The 15,000-nt window shown below is 44.9% G+C and overlaps 2 protein-coding genes across 2 annotated transcripts in view; one reads left to right on the top strand and one right to left on the bottom strand.

The window, feature by feature from the left end:
• LOC105903604 (fibrillin-2) overlaps positions 1-15,000 on the top strand; it is a 91,022-nt gene that overhangs the window by 23,206 nt on the left and 52,816 nt on the right. The window contains exons 9-12 of the mRNA XM_031577485.1: positions 11,423-11,575; positions 13,528-13,767; positions 14,092-14,229; positions 14,693-14,812. Of these exons, the coding sequence (XP_031433345.1) occupies positions 11,423-11,575; positions 13,528-13,767; positions 14,092-14,229; positions 14,693-14,812 (651 nt within the window). The remainder of the gene's footprint in view (positions 1-11,422; positions 11,576-13,527; positions 13,768-14,091; positions 14,230-14,692; positions 14,813-15,000) is intronic.
• Positions 1,884-2,861, bottom strand: LOC116222786. The gene has a single exon (XM_031577486.2). The coding sequence runs from the start codon at positions 2,859-2,861 to the stop codon at positions 1,884-1,886; it is 978 nt and encodes a 325-aa protein (XP_031433346.1).

Here is a 15,000-nt window from a genome sequence, read left to right on the forward strand (position 1 = left end):
GATTGTATATGTCGACTGAGCCACGCTGGCTTAGGAGTGAGGGCTCTACAAGAAACAGCACGATAATAGAAAGGGCTTCTTTGGAAAGCTGTAAAAAGCAACAGATTGTGAGATTTTCTGATAGGGAAGGCTGACAAGACCGATAAGGTGAACGTGAAGGGGGCATGGCTGTTTTAAGCGCCGGTGTCAGTTTGTGGCTTGAGAGCATGGCGAGTTCAATACCGTCACCGGTATCAGTTCCCCTTTTGATTGTAACCACAACCTTAACATCAACAATTACCTTGTGGTCTGCCAGTGTGGGTTCCCTGACACACTAGTGAAATCTCATAGAGTCTCTCTCCCAGTCTGCTGGGTTCCTAAAAACCTGGCTTGTGCTGAAGAAAGTTCTTGGCAAAGAGCCCAACTGGAGAAACTGACATCTGATAAAGGCTGTGCTGCACCAGTGGCCATGTCTTTTTCTATTTATCCACTTCTCTCAAACAAACAAGCTTTATTGGCATGACTGTGGAACAGCATTGCCAAAGCAATGCAATAGACATACAATACAACAACATGTAATACATATAACATATGACATGGAGAAGTGTAGGTAATAATAAAATGCATATATAATAAATTTAATAAATAAAGACATCCTACAAATAATCTAATAATGATTATAAATGTTTTTATTTTTATTTAAATAATACATAGATAAAAAAAAAATATTAAGGGAGTATAGTAATCACTTTTTGTTAAGGGAGTAATCCCTTAAGTGATGGCTGGCTGTGACATATCGTGCTGCTGTTGGTGTTGCTATTAGCTCCCGCTCCTAATATACAATTCAGTTTTATGTGGTTTGATGTCATGAGTCATATATTTGGGGTGATTTTCCCGAATTTAGGGAGGAAAAATTGAACAAATAGTTTTATTCCTACTTCTTGTGTGCAAAGGGAGCTTATCCCTTTCTCCCTTGGTAGCCTCGTTTGCCTGTGGCGACCTTTTTCAATGACCAGTGTGTGGTTAATGAGTCTGTACTTAGTGTGCCGTCCTCATCTTGGGGTCTTTTATAGTTGATAAATATTTTGCCATTTGTATTCTCTTTCATATCAGTATTGTCTGAGGGCTTTTCTGTGACACTTTTTTTTACTTGTGGCAGAAATGAGCTTCAGAACAAACTGGCTGAGGGCACTCTTTTCTAAGTTCTGCTCTTGGCACCAAAAAGGTTGAATTGGTAGAATGCTGGTCAAATTTGATAGCGCTGTTTTGAGTTCTTTTGGGTTTGAGTTATAAAAGTGGTAATTGACCTGAGGCAGCTCTTGTTGAGTTGTCTGGGGTTGCTATGTGCCCTTTCAGTGTACTTTTATAGATTTGTGTTTGGAGTGTTTCTGTGTTGTTCTCATTGCAGTGTAGCAACTATAGCTATACAACCAGCTAAACTCTGATGCAAAATGACGACGAGTCGTAGTGAACGTTTACTTGTTATTTACTGTGGCTTCAAACATCAGCTTACATGACAGAGTGAAAACTGTAACAAAGGAATAAAGTTGGACTATTTTAGCATACATTTCGTAATAGAATATACCTGTAAATATATGTAAATAAAACGTTGTAACAATGTGTAGTCCTTCCTTTTTAAACAGTAGTTTAACATTAACTTATTGACATAAAAATGACATTGTACTTACGACATTGCCTCTAGTGCTGACAACCGATGGATATTGACGTGCATACATTGTCCCGTTTACTTTCTCTACTCATACCGGAAATGGCCGTTTCTAACCCCAAAACTCCCGGACAAATTAAAAGTCCCGTAAATATTTTGCCTTAATGGCAACACACTCCCCGCCTGTCCTCTGTGAGGTCATTATACAAACAATATGAATTAACTAAACTTATACACATCACTCTTTCCTCAGAAGCAAAACAAGTTCTGTCACTGGTCTAAGGTAGTTTTTTGAATGTCCTTGATCTGTGGTCTTCAATTCCACCTTACGGACTTTTCCATCTTCTCCAGGAATAGCTTTTGTGATTACCGCCAAAGGCCAGTGGTTGCGGACAGCTTGGTTGTCTTTGAGAAGGACGACGTCTCCTTCTTGTAGATTTTGGTGGGACTTAGTCCATTTCTTCCGGCTGTGCAAAGTTGACAAGTACACTTGTCTCCAACGGCTCCAGAACATGTTGGACAAGGCTTGTACTTGTCTCCACTGCTTGGTGAGGAGGTATCTGTCTGTAAAGTCTCCTGGAGGAGGCGGGACGCCGGCTTTCTGAGTTAATAGCATCGATACTGTGAGAATGAATGGATCCTCTGGATCATTTGAAACTGGAACTAGTGGTCTTGCATTCATAATTGCTGCCACTTCTGCCATTAATGTGCACAAGACTTCATGGGTCAGGTGAGTGCCATGTTCAAGAAGCATTGAATCCAGGATCCTTCTGGCTATTCCAATGAGGCGTTCCCATGAACCACCCATATGCGAAGCATGTGGTGGGTTAAACACCCAGGAACATCCTTGTTGGTGTAAGTACCTCTGCACAGTGGTGTCTGGTTGTTCTGCGCTCATCTTGAGTTCTCTGCAGGCCCCAATGAAATTTGTACCACAATCTGACCTTAGTTGTTTGGCTGGTCCTCTTATGGCAAAGAAGCGCCTCAAGGCGTTGATGCAGCTTGAAGCGTCCATTGAGGCAATCACCTCAATGTGAACTGCCCTGGAGCTCATACAACAGAACAATATGGCCCACCGCTTGCTCTCGGACTGCGCCCCTCTTGTACATCTGGTAGTGATGTGCCATGGTCCGAAGACATCCAGCCCCACATACGTGAAGGGAGGGCAGGCCTTGAGACGCTCTGGTGGCAGATCTGCCATTTGTTGCTCCTGCATCCGTCCTCTGAGTCTGCGACAAGTCACGCATTTGTGAAGAGTTGAGTTAATGAGCCCCTTACCTCCCAGGATCCAGAGTCCTGCAGCTCTCACGGCACCTTCAGTTAGATGGCGGCCCTGATGTTTTACTTGGGCATGATGGTGTCTGATGAGCAGCAAGGACACATGGTTTTCTTTTGGGAGAATAACAGGGTTCTTTGCTCAATCTCCACGTCTGCGTTTTTGAGGCGGCCTCCGAGGCAGATGAGGTCATTCCGCAAGATAGGGTTGAGACGATGTAGACAGCTGTTTAGAGGAGCTGGCTTGTCTCTTTCTAGAGCTTCAAACTCTTTCTCAAATGCTTTCCTCTGCACAGCTCTGATGATGACTTCTCTTGCTTGGTAAAGCTCATCCGGAGAGAGAGGCATCTCACATTTATGCCATCCCTTACACTTGTCCATGATGTTAGGGGACTTGTAAGATCTCGCAACATGAATTAAGAGTGCCACAGCTTGCTGGAGTGTGTCAAAATTGGAGAACCTCTCAAAACGCTCTATGCTGAGACCTTTTCCCTGTAGCTGGGTGACATAGCTCTTCACATCCGGACGAATCTCTGCATCTACTTCTGGTGAGACTAAGCTGAATGACTGAATAGGTTCAGGTTGAATGGAGAGCTTACGCAAAAAGGTAGGTCTGCTGAACCACATCGTTTGTGTGAGGCGTGATACTGGAACAGACCTCGATGCAAGATCAGCCGGATTCTCCTCTGTTCGTACGTAGTAGTGCCATTGTTCAGGATTAGTGGTCTGGCGAATACGCTGGACTCGATTGTGGACATATACATAAAACCGTCTGGATTGGTTGTTAATGTATCCAAGGACCACTTTGCTATCCGTGTAGAACTTAGTGGAATCTAGCTTCAAGTCCAGTTCATCCTGAATCAGTTCAGCCATTTCCACAGCCAAAACCGCTGCACATAGCTCGAGTCTCGGTATGGTTGGCTCAGATTGAGGAGCAAGTTTAGACTTCCCCATGACAAATCCAATGTCAACAATGTCTTCTTGGATGGTCTTCAAATAGGCTACAGCACCAATGGCCTTAGTAGAAGCATCACAGAACACACAGAGTTCTACTCGTTCGGCCTTGATTAGAGATATGCCTGTGTACATCCTTGGTATATGGAAGTGCTTCAACTCTTGAAGGGAGTTTCGCCAAGCCTCCCATTTGCCTAGTTTATCTTCAGGTAATGGGGTGTCCCACTCTGATGTCTCAGAATTCAGCTCTCTGAGAAGGGCTCTTCCTTGGATCGTGACCGGAACCAAAAAACCCAAGGGGTCAAAAACACTGTTTACCATGGAGAGAACTCCACGGCGAGTAAAAGGCTTAATGTCAGTTGACACAGAGAAGGTAAATGTGTCTCTCGCTATCTCCCACAGGAGGCCTAAGCTGCGTTGAGTTGGTGACTCATCTCCACTGAGGTCTACATCTTTCCCAGCTCCCACACAGTCCTCACTTGGGAAGGCCGCCAAGACAGCCTGACTGTTCGATGCAAACTTGTGGAGCCTGAGGTTGGACCCAGCAAGTGAAGCCTGAGTCCTACGCAGCAAGTCAATGGCTTCAGCATCAGTTGGGACAGAACAAAGACCGTCATCAACATAAAAGTGGCGTTCGACGAAGGTGACGGTGTCTGCTCCATGTCTTTGCACACCCTCTCTGATGGCTCTTCTAAGCCCGTAGATAGCCACTGCTGGAGATGGGCTATTCCCAAAAACATGGACCTTCATCCTGTAGTTCATTCGTCACATCATTGTCCTTGAACCATAAAAATCTCAGATAGTTCCTGTGCTTTTCCTCTACGAGGAAACAATAAAACATCTGCTGTATATCTGCCATGACAGCAACCTTTTCCTTTCGGAACCGCATGAGTACTCCCAGAAGGGAGTTGTTAAGATCAGGGCCAGTCAAGAGCACATCATTCAAGGAGATTCCGGAGTGTTGGGCACTCGAATCAAACACCACCCTGATTTGACCAGGTTTTTGTGGGTGAAATACGGCAAAGCTTGGTAAGTACCAGCACTCTTCGGCTTCCCTTAGTCCTGGCGCCACCTCAGCATGGTCATTTTCCAGCAATTTACCCATGAATGCCACATATTGATGTTCTATCTCTGGCCTCCTCCTCAGGTTGTGTTGAAGTGATTTAAACCGTTTAAGTGCTTGATCACGGTTGTTAGGCAACCGTTGTCTAGGTTGCCTGAACGGTAACGGAGCGACCCAACTGTGTGAATCATTTCTGTAGACCTCTTTGTCCATTATTCTCAAGAAGGTCTCATCTTCAACTGAAGGTGCCAGCTTGTTGTCTTCTTCGGTGCGATCAAATGCATTTTGCCCCAGCCGATCTTCTTTAGCCCTGCTGGGCCCTAAGACACTGTTCCTAGGCTCTTTGCCATGATGCTCTTCTCTGACATGCAAAAAGCTTGTGCACGGTTGGAGGAGCGAAGGCCGACGACAATCAAACACTGTTGTCTTGTAAGTGCTGACATTTGGTTTGTGTGCATTACCTAGGCATACCTCTCCAACCAACACCCAGCCTAGGTCAAGGCGTTGAGCAAAGGGGGCGTTGAGAGGGCCGTTTATTTGTTCCCTTACCTTGTGCGCTCTAATTATGTCTCTACCAAGCAGCAGGAGGATCTCAGCAGTGGGGTCCAACTCTGGGATGTGTTCTGCTACTTTGACGAGGTGAGGTTGATGTAGAGCGGCGGTGGGAGAGGGATTGTAACCTTCCCATTGAGTGCTTCGACCATAAAATCTTCAGCCCTTCTGCCAAACGTTTCTACTGTGCCGGAACATGTTCTCAGTAGGTAAGGATACGACTCACACTGAAAGTTGAACAGGTCAAAGAAACTGGACCTCGCCAATGACCGGTTGCTTTGGTCATCTAAAACAATATATGCCTTGATGGCTTTATCTGGACAGCTCTTGTGATACACCTTTCCTAGGCATATCTTGGAACATGACCGCCCCACTTGTCCTGCACCACATACTTCAGTACAATTTGAGCTGACGACATCCGTGCTGTCGTCGTCCTCTTCTCCCTTCCCACCATTCTGTGACGAGGGTGCAGGAGCCGTGTTTTGTGGTGCAGGACCCGGATGCATAGCTGAGACATGTCTTGTGCTGTCACACTCAGAACATTTCACTGATGCAGTGCAGTCCCTCGCCACATGACTATTAGAGCCACAGCACCTAAAGCAGAATCCTCTCTCTTTCAGAAAGTCTTTCCTGTCTTGAAGATCTTTGGCTCTAAACACTTTGCATTTGTTCAGTGGATGTGGCTTTGCGTGTATTGGGCAGCTCTTATTTGGATCACTGGAAGTGCTTAACTCTGGGGAGACATTGGTCTTATGAACTGCAATGGGGTTCTTGGTGCTATTAAAATGGGAACTTTCAGCCTTCAAAGAAGGCCCACTGGCATTTAAAAAAGCAAAGCTGGGATCATTTCTTTTCTTTGCCTCATAGCACATGAACCTAGTAAAGAGCTCAAATGGTGGAAACCGTCCTCCATTTCCTTCTTTATACCTTGAACCCGCAGAGATCCATTTTTCCTGAAGTCCATAAGGCAGCTTGGCTACTATAGGTTCAATGCAGTATCCAGGTAGGACAAACCTGGAAGGTAGCCGTCTTCTTTAGTACACTGAACTTCCATCAGCAGATCTGCTAGCTCCCTTAGCTTCAGATTTTCTTTCACCGAAAGCCTAGGGAATTTGTCAAGTCGAGTGAAGAGGGCCTTTTCAACTACCTCTGGCGCTGCGTAACAGTCCTGAAGACGTTCCCAGGCTTTCCTGAGTGCTATGTCTGGACTTGCTATGTGCACTGAACGTAAGCGTTTCACTTGGTTGCTGGATTCTTTGCCAAGCCATCGAGTCATTAAGTCCAGCTCCTCGGTAGCAGTGAGACCCAGGCCTTGGGTAGCATTTTTATATGAAGACTGCCAAGCACGATAATTTTCAGGTTGATCATCAAACTCATACAAGCTTGTACTCACCAGGTCACGTCGAGCTAAATATTGCGCGAGATGTTCAGTCGTGCGCACACTTTGGTCAGTTTTCAGCTGAGGGAAAAAGTGCGGAGCAGAAACATTCAAGTCAGTGTGAAATGTTTTTGAATTTACCTGAGCATCCTCTATGTCAAATATGTCTGACAGTTTGACTGCTGGTGGAACATAAGCATAGTCTGGGCCATCTACTACTAAGTCCACATTACCGGTGTTATTAGCCTGTGGTGGCAGGAACCTGCCAGTATGAAGAAAAGGGGTTGTTTGGACTGAAACAGAGAGTGGCAGCTGTAGCAGGCTGAAATGTCTGAGGACTAGCCTTTGTAGCTGCTCGCTCTGGGGAGCTAGTTGGGGCAAAATGAGCTTGAACGTATTTGCTTGTCCGCTCTATTTTATCTTCTTCTGATGGGCCTGTTTCATCCAACAGAATACATCTCTCCATTGTGTGAGCTGATTCCCAAACAGCTACTTCGGCTTCAGCAGCTGCTGCTTCACGGCACATGGCGAGTGTCTCAAGCTCAGTCTCTCTTCTTACTCTCTCTAACTGTGATTCAGCCTCTTTAGCTGCTTTGTCAATTTTAGCTTTAGCTTCTTTGTCTGCATATGTAGCGCGTACTTTAGCAGCTGCTGCTTTTGCACGTGCGTGGATTAGAGCACTGTTGGATGATGCAGATGAACGAGAACTCCTTCCACTCGCTACAGAAGCCTTAGCACTTTTTGTGTCCATCTTGCCAGGAAGTTCAACACTAACTTCTCTGTCTTTTCACTGTGTTGTCCTCACTGCAGTGTAGCAACTATAGCTATACAACCAGCTAAACTCTGATGCAAAATGACGACGAGTCGTAGTGAACGTTTACTTGTTATTTACTGTGGCTTCAAACATCAGCTTACATGACAGAGTGAAAACTGTAACAAAGGAATAAAGTTGGACTATTTTAGCATACATTTCGTAATAGAATATACCTGTAAATATATGTAAATAAAACGTTGTAACTATGTGTAGTCCTTCCTTTTTAAACAGTAGTTTAACATTAACTTATTAACATAAAAATGACATTGTACTTACGACATTGCCTCTAGTGCTGACAACCGATGGAATTGACGTGCATACATTGTCCGTTTACTTTCTACTCTACCGGAAAATGGCCGTTTCTAACCCCAAAACTCCCGGACAGCTTGTCAAATTAAAAGTCCCGTAAATATTTTGCCTTAATGGCAACACAGTTTCAGTGAGTTCTTTTTCCGAATTGTCAAATTCTTGAGTTTCTAATGGTCCCCGTACCTCCGTTTATTGCATTTGGTTCAATTATATTGTTATAGGAATTCTGTTTCATTCATGTTTATTGTTCTTTTGATTGTGTGGAAAACTGTCATTGCTTTATCTTTTAACTTATTTTTGGCCAGATTGAAATTACCTGTAGAACTAATTGTTAGGCCTAGACAGGTGTATTACTGTGCGTGTTGAAGGACTGTGTTGTCTATTTGAAAGTTAAACTTGTTTCCCTGGCACCTGGTTCTATTTAGGAAACCCATGAATTTAGTTTTTGGCATATTTTTTTTCAGGGTCCAACTCAAACAAAATGTGTCTAACATTTGAAGAAGCTGTTGTAATCCTTCTTCAGTTTAGCACATTAGGACAAAGTAATCTGCACATAAAAGGCACTTAACCTCTGACTGGTTTAGGAGAATGCCTGGAGCTGGAGCTATTCAGTGTTTTGGCCTTTTCATTTATATGAAGCTTGAATAGGGTGGGGCTTAGTGGACAAACTTGTCTAACACTCGTTGTCTAACACTTGTTTAGGGAACATTTCTGTCTGAGAGATTTATGTGAGCATATTTATTATTTTCATACTAGATTTCTTGGTGTCAAAGGCGACAGTGGTACAGGAGGTAGAGAAGTCGGTTAGTAATCAGAAGGTTGCTAGTTCGATTCCCTGTCTAAGCGTCCTTGAGCAAGACACTGAACCCCTAATTGCTCCTGATGTGCAGTGTGCCATCAGTGTAAATGTAAAATGTGTATACATTGTAAGTCACACATATGTAAGTCGCTTTGGATAAAAGCGTCTGCTAAATGACTAAATGTAAAATGTAAATGTAAAGGTTTTCCCTCCAATTCCATTTTCTGGTCATTTTAGAAATAAGCCTTTGAGCCATTTTTGAGTCATAAATAATTTTTGACATAGAATAATTGTGGAGGGTGGAAAGGTGGTCGGATGTCTTGTGTTTCAGTAAGAATCCAACTTCTCAAATTTCTTTCTCACACTTTATGTCTCTCTCTCTCCCTTTAGCTATCTATCTATCTCTCCTCTCTCTCTCTCTCTGTAATATAACTTGAAACGCTTCAGAATTAGCGTAACTAAAGGCTAAGTCTGCAGTAAAGCCGAGGAGGGTGAGACTCATCCTCCTGTACTTTGGTCTCTTAGTGTGTACTTCCTGCTTTGGCGTCTGCCTCTGAGGAGGAAAGACAGAGAGAGAGAGAGAGAGAAAGAGAGAGAGAGAGAGAGAGAGAGAGAGAGAGAGAGAGAGAGAGAGAGAGAGAGAGACACGCTAAAAGCCGCCAGCCTTTCATGAGCTGCCCACAGAGCCACACGTGCAAACAGGCCCTCTGGCTGCGGATACTGGGACAGGATGAGTGCCTTGGAAGTGCCTGCCTGACCTACATACTGTTACTGTACTGCCTAAGACACTTTCTCCCTCTCTCTCTCTCTCACTGCCCTCTTTCACACAGACGCACACTCTCGCTCTCTTTCTCACTCCTTCTTTACATCTCTCTTTTCTTTCTCTCTTTCACTCTCAAGCGCTCCCTGTCTAACTACTTCTATCTGTCTCAAACTTCCGATCTCTTTGTGTTGCTCTTTTTCGCATTTGCTTGTGTCTCCCTTGCTGTCCCGCTACCTCTTTTCCCCTCTCTCTCTCTCTCTCAGCCTCCCTGCCGTTCACACCACACTGTGGAAATATGCAGCCCCATAAAGCCTTGTGTTGAGAGGTTCACTGGCTGCTCTCTCCTCTCTCTCCTCATATTCTCTCCAGTTCTCTGCTCTGCTTTACTCTACCCTTTCCTGCCCTTTTTTGTCTTCTTTCTCACTTCTTCTCTTCTTCTTCTTCTTCTTCTTCTCTTCCTCTCTGTTTCTTCTCTCACAGAGAACAGATAGTGGGCCCGTTTGTAGGAGGAAGTGTGATGGAAGAGGAGAGAGAAAGAGGAATGCAGTGAATTAAAATAAATAGAAAGAAGGAAAGAGAGACTTTCAAGGAAAAAGGATTAAGGTGTAAGGAGTAAAACGCAGTTTGAGAGAATGTGTGTATGTGCGTGTGCGCACGTGTGTGTGAGAGAGAGAAACAGAGAAAGTATGTGCGTGTGTAAGAGAGAGAGAGTGTGTATGGGTGCATCTATGAGCGAATGTGGATGTGTGTGTGCGTGTGTGTGTGCATCCATGAGCGAATGTGGATGTGATTGTGTGTGTGTGAGAGAGAGAGTATATGTGTGTGTGTGTGAGGGAGAGTGAAAGACAATGTGTGTGTGTGTGTGTGTGTGTGTGTGCAGTGTGTATGTGCATGTTATGACCCGGACCTGTGTTGACCCCTGGCCTTCTGTGTCTCTGACAGAATTCTGTGAGATTTCACAGCTCTGTCCCAGCATGCAGGCCCCTCTAGGAGTGCTGGCAGCCAAACGCCGCTGTCTGTTTTCACAACAAAACGCAAAGGCCAGACCACCACCCCACACACACCCCAAAAAAGAAGGGCCACCGGGCCAAACATGAGGGGGGGATTACAAGGGGTCAAATCACTTTGTGGTGAACCGCAGATCTGGATTGTGTCTGCTTACATACCAGTTTCATCCAGCACTGTAGCATTTTACTGTAGTGTTAAAGTTGGGAGTAATCTGGGGGTTTGACCTGAATGATTCCCATGTGTTGGGTTAGTCAAACTGCTATTGCAGCGGATAGTTTATATAGCATGTAGCATGTTTATTTCAAAGATCATGTACAGTAGCTGCTGTCTTTTCTTCTGTGTATCCATAGTGTTACTAATTTACTAAAGATAAGAAATAATCCAGTTGATATGTACTAACTTTTATGCTCTGATCCAAGGTAGCATCACTTGCTTATTCATTACAATCAACATTAGGAAACCATTTTTATTCTGTGTATAATCTACATGTTTTTTGTGTGCATCAGTGCGGGCATGACCTGCATTTTGATGTGTGTGTGTGTGTGCATGGAACTATGTGTACACATGTGTTTACTAGTGTGTATGAACTGTATGTCTGATGTATGTCATGTCTATTGTAATGTTTTGTATGTAATGTTATGTCCTCCCTCAGACCAGAACTCGGGCCTGTGTTTCTCTGTGTGTACATATGTGTTTAGTAGTATGTGTGAAGTGTGTGTGTGTAGTGTTTTGTATGTAATGTTATGTCCTCCCTCAGACCAGCACTCGGGCCTGTGTTTCTCTGTGTGTACATATGTGTTTAGTAGTATGTGTGAAGTGTGTGTGTTTAATGTTTTGTATGTAATGTTATGTCCTCCCTCAGACCAGCACTCGGGCCTGTGTTTCTCTGGTCTGCTGAGCGGGCGCTGCACCCAGGAGCTGCCGGGCCGCTACAGTAAGGCTCAGTGCTGTTGTGACGCCGGCCGCTGCTGGGCCAGAGGCAACCTGCCAGAACTCTGCCCCGTCCCGGGATCTGGTGAGTCACCCCGTGCCTGTTTACAATCACGTTTACACCTACGCTTACGGCCATTCATTTAGCAAACTGTTTTACCCAAAGCTACTTCAAACCACAGGGTTACATTTGCGTTAGAATCCCCTCTCACATGTTTACATTACCATTTACAGACATTTTATTCAGACATTTATTTACATACATTGATTTAGCAGACACTTTTATCCAAACGGATTTAGAGTACAGGTGTACAGTTCATATGTATACAGTGTAGGTATATAGGTACACAGTTACATTAGTGCATCTGCTCCCAAACAGTGCCATAGTGCCATAGAGAAAAAACTACTAGTTGGGCCACAGGAGGCGAGAAAACGTTCACTCTCAGCGTAAGAGATTTGCAGGTACCTAGCTGACTGGAGGATTCAAACTATCTCACTCGGCATGCTGGGTTTTGAAACTTATGTTTCTGTGAAAAGGCTTCATGCATGAAGAATTTCTGTTGGCAAAAAAGGAGGTTTCTTCAAAGCTGAAAAGAATTCTGATACCCTTGCCGAAAAGCTGAAAATTGCTCGGGAGCAGACAGCCAAGGAATTCTTAATGGGTCTCTGTTAAGGGCCTTTCAAGAAATGTTTCCAGGTAGAATCCCAAAAGGATAGTGGGAATAGCTCAGTTAACCAGTAAGGGGTCTAAATATGTGTACAATATTATATAATATAATATAAGAGTATATCATAATGTGTAGCAAGTGATACAATAAGTGATATTTTTCATGGTGTTTTAAACTTTGTGCTGCACATAAAGAGTTAAAATAAGTAGCTTTTTAAACAGTTTCTGGCTTAACAGCTAGCCAGACCACGTTTTACTTTTCTCAGCACGTTTACTGATCAGGGCTTTTGTAAGCGCAAAAGCAATAGAAACTGTGCTGAATTTGTACGACTGCTGGATAACAGTTCCTCTCCAGCTCCCCTCCATCCACACCTGCCCACAGTAACCTCAGCTGCACCGAGCAGCTGCACAATCTCTCCTATAAATAGCCAGCACTCTGCTCGTACGCAGCAGACGAGAACCTGTGTGTTCGGGGCCTTGTCAGGCTGGTAAATGATGGCCTGCTCTCCTCCTCTCCTCTCCTCTCCTCTCCTCTCCACCCTGCTTTGTGTCTTGGTTATGTCAGCCATGCTCTGGCTGGCTGGCAGGCGGATGATGGAGAAGGGCCCTGGCACGCTACCCATTTCCCTTGTTGGCACGCGCCCCAGAACTCTGGAGCTCACGGGATAGAGGGCCGTCTGGCCGATCAGCAGGCAGGCAGGCAGGCAGGCAGGCAGGCAGGCAGGCAGGCAGGCAGGCAGGCAGGCAGGCCACCCACCCTTCCCCTCTGCGGGGATCGCCCCTCCGTGGCACATGCTCACCTCATCTCCCCTCCGAGGCCTGACCTATTTTCTGCAGCCATTGTGCCGTCATTCCCATGATCTGATTTAGGGGCCACTTACTAAGTGTATGCCGGTGCTGTGCGCAGCAGGTCTAGGATCAGTTCTGTTTTGAGCGGTAATGGAGGATAATGGGCTGGAATTTGGGGCCAGCGCTGCGTGGATCTGCAGTATCAGTTATAAATATCCAGCAATTTGTATATAAGAGTGGTGACTAGAATTCATGTCAATTAGATTCCAACCGATTAACTAATAACAATTCATGCACAGTCAGTTAAGCTCAGTCCAGTCATTTTTAATGACTCATTTTAATCCCATTTAATGAATTAGGAAATTCTATTCAGTACATTTGATTTACATTCAATGCAACATCATGCAGTTTGCTTTATTTCAATGGCCTTAAACATTCTTTAGCAGACAAAAATTCACAAATAAAACAGGTCAACAAAGCCTGCAAAAGACGGTACTAATCGACTAGGCCGTATGTGAGCCGTATGTGAGTGAAACCTGTCCTAGATACTGACTAGCCCTTTTGTTGTGTCCACTCTGTAGAGGCGTACCAGAGGCTGTGTCAGGAGGGAGCTCCGGTAAGACCATACCCCGAGGGGGATCCAGTGATCGTGGGCGGCCGAGTGCCATACCCCCAGGCCCCAGAGTACGACCCTACGATCAACGGCCGCAGAGTCAATGGAAATGGACACCCCTACCCCCAGACCCCAGAGAATGGAAATAGCAACAGGAGGCACCCCATCAATGGCAACGGTCACAAAATACCCCAGCAGCCTGACTATGGTGAGTAACTGTGTGCTGAGCAGGTCCAGGAAGTACACCCATGCAGTGTATCCTATGGAAGGTACAAACCATCCTTTCAATATTCAAGTTAGTTCAGTCATATCACAAAAATAGCTCAATAAACATTGTAAGGGCAATTTTGTGTTGACATTGGGTGCAGTTCCTACACAGAGCCTTGTGGCACCTTTGAGACATCTATATAGTTTCTATTTATTTGTATAAATGCCACTGTATTGTTCATAGAGTGTAAAGGTTGGTAGATGTATTAAGGCAACTGTGCTGTGTTGGTTAAGTCACACTGTGCCACCTCCACCTCCCCCTCAGCCACCCTGAACCACACGGCGGACTACTGCAGGCAGGTGCCCAATGTCTGCATAAACGGGCACTGCATCCCCGTGGCGTCGAGCTACCGCTGCGAATGTAACAAAGGCTACATGCTGGATGGCAGAGGAGACTGTATGGGTAAGTTCAGGCACCGCGTCACTTTACTTGACCGAGCTTCTCTTTAGAAAGATACCGATTCCCATGAATAATGTTTTTATGACTTATCGTGTTAAGAATTTCCTAGTATTTTAGCCCTGTTTCTTGACATATCTTTACTAGTATTCTTCACTAGTTTTTCCCTTTTCATACTCAAGCTGCGTAGAAAGCAAACCTAAGACTTCTGCTCATGTGTCAAGCAGACAATGTTACTGTGGCCTTTTGAATTTACTGTGTAAGCGAGTACAGCACACATACACTCAACAACACTCTCTCGTTTACTCACTGACACACACACACACACACACACACACATGCACACACACACACGCACACGCACGCACACACACACACACACACACACACACACACACACACACACACACACACACACACACACACACACAGTGTTTCACCGTGCTCATTATGTGTGTGTCCCGGTCAGATTTCGACGAGTGCGCCTCAGACCCCTGCTCTAATGGAGACTGCGTCAACACCCCCGGCTCCTACTACTGCAAGTGCCACACTGGCTTCCTCAGGACCCCGACCAAGCAAACCTGCATAGGTGACACAGCAGCCCTTAATCTGACAGCAGAGAGCTGACACAAGCCAGATCAGGCTCAGTTACATTACACTGCCTTTAATTACATCAATGCAATTCATCAGATGCTTTTTTTGAAAAAGAAGTTTCGAGCACAATAAAGGTCTGCATTCCATCGTCATGTCTATTGCCACAAAATTGAACCCATATTT

This window comes from Clupea harengus, chromosome 12, assembly GCF_900700415.2.
Source record: "Clupea harengus chromosome 12, Ch_v2.0.2, whole genome shotgun sequence".
Lineage (NCBI taxonomy): Eukaryota > Metazoa > Chordata > Actinopteri > Clupeiformes > Clupeidae > Clupea > Clupea harengus.

Bases quoted from the DNA above. Each gene is read 5' to 3' on its own strand.
- LOC116222786 (XM_031577486.2), bottom strand. From the start codon at position 2,861: ATGCAGGAGCAACAAATGGCAGATCTGCCACCAGAGCGTCTCAAGGCC.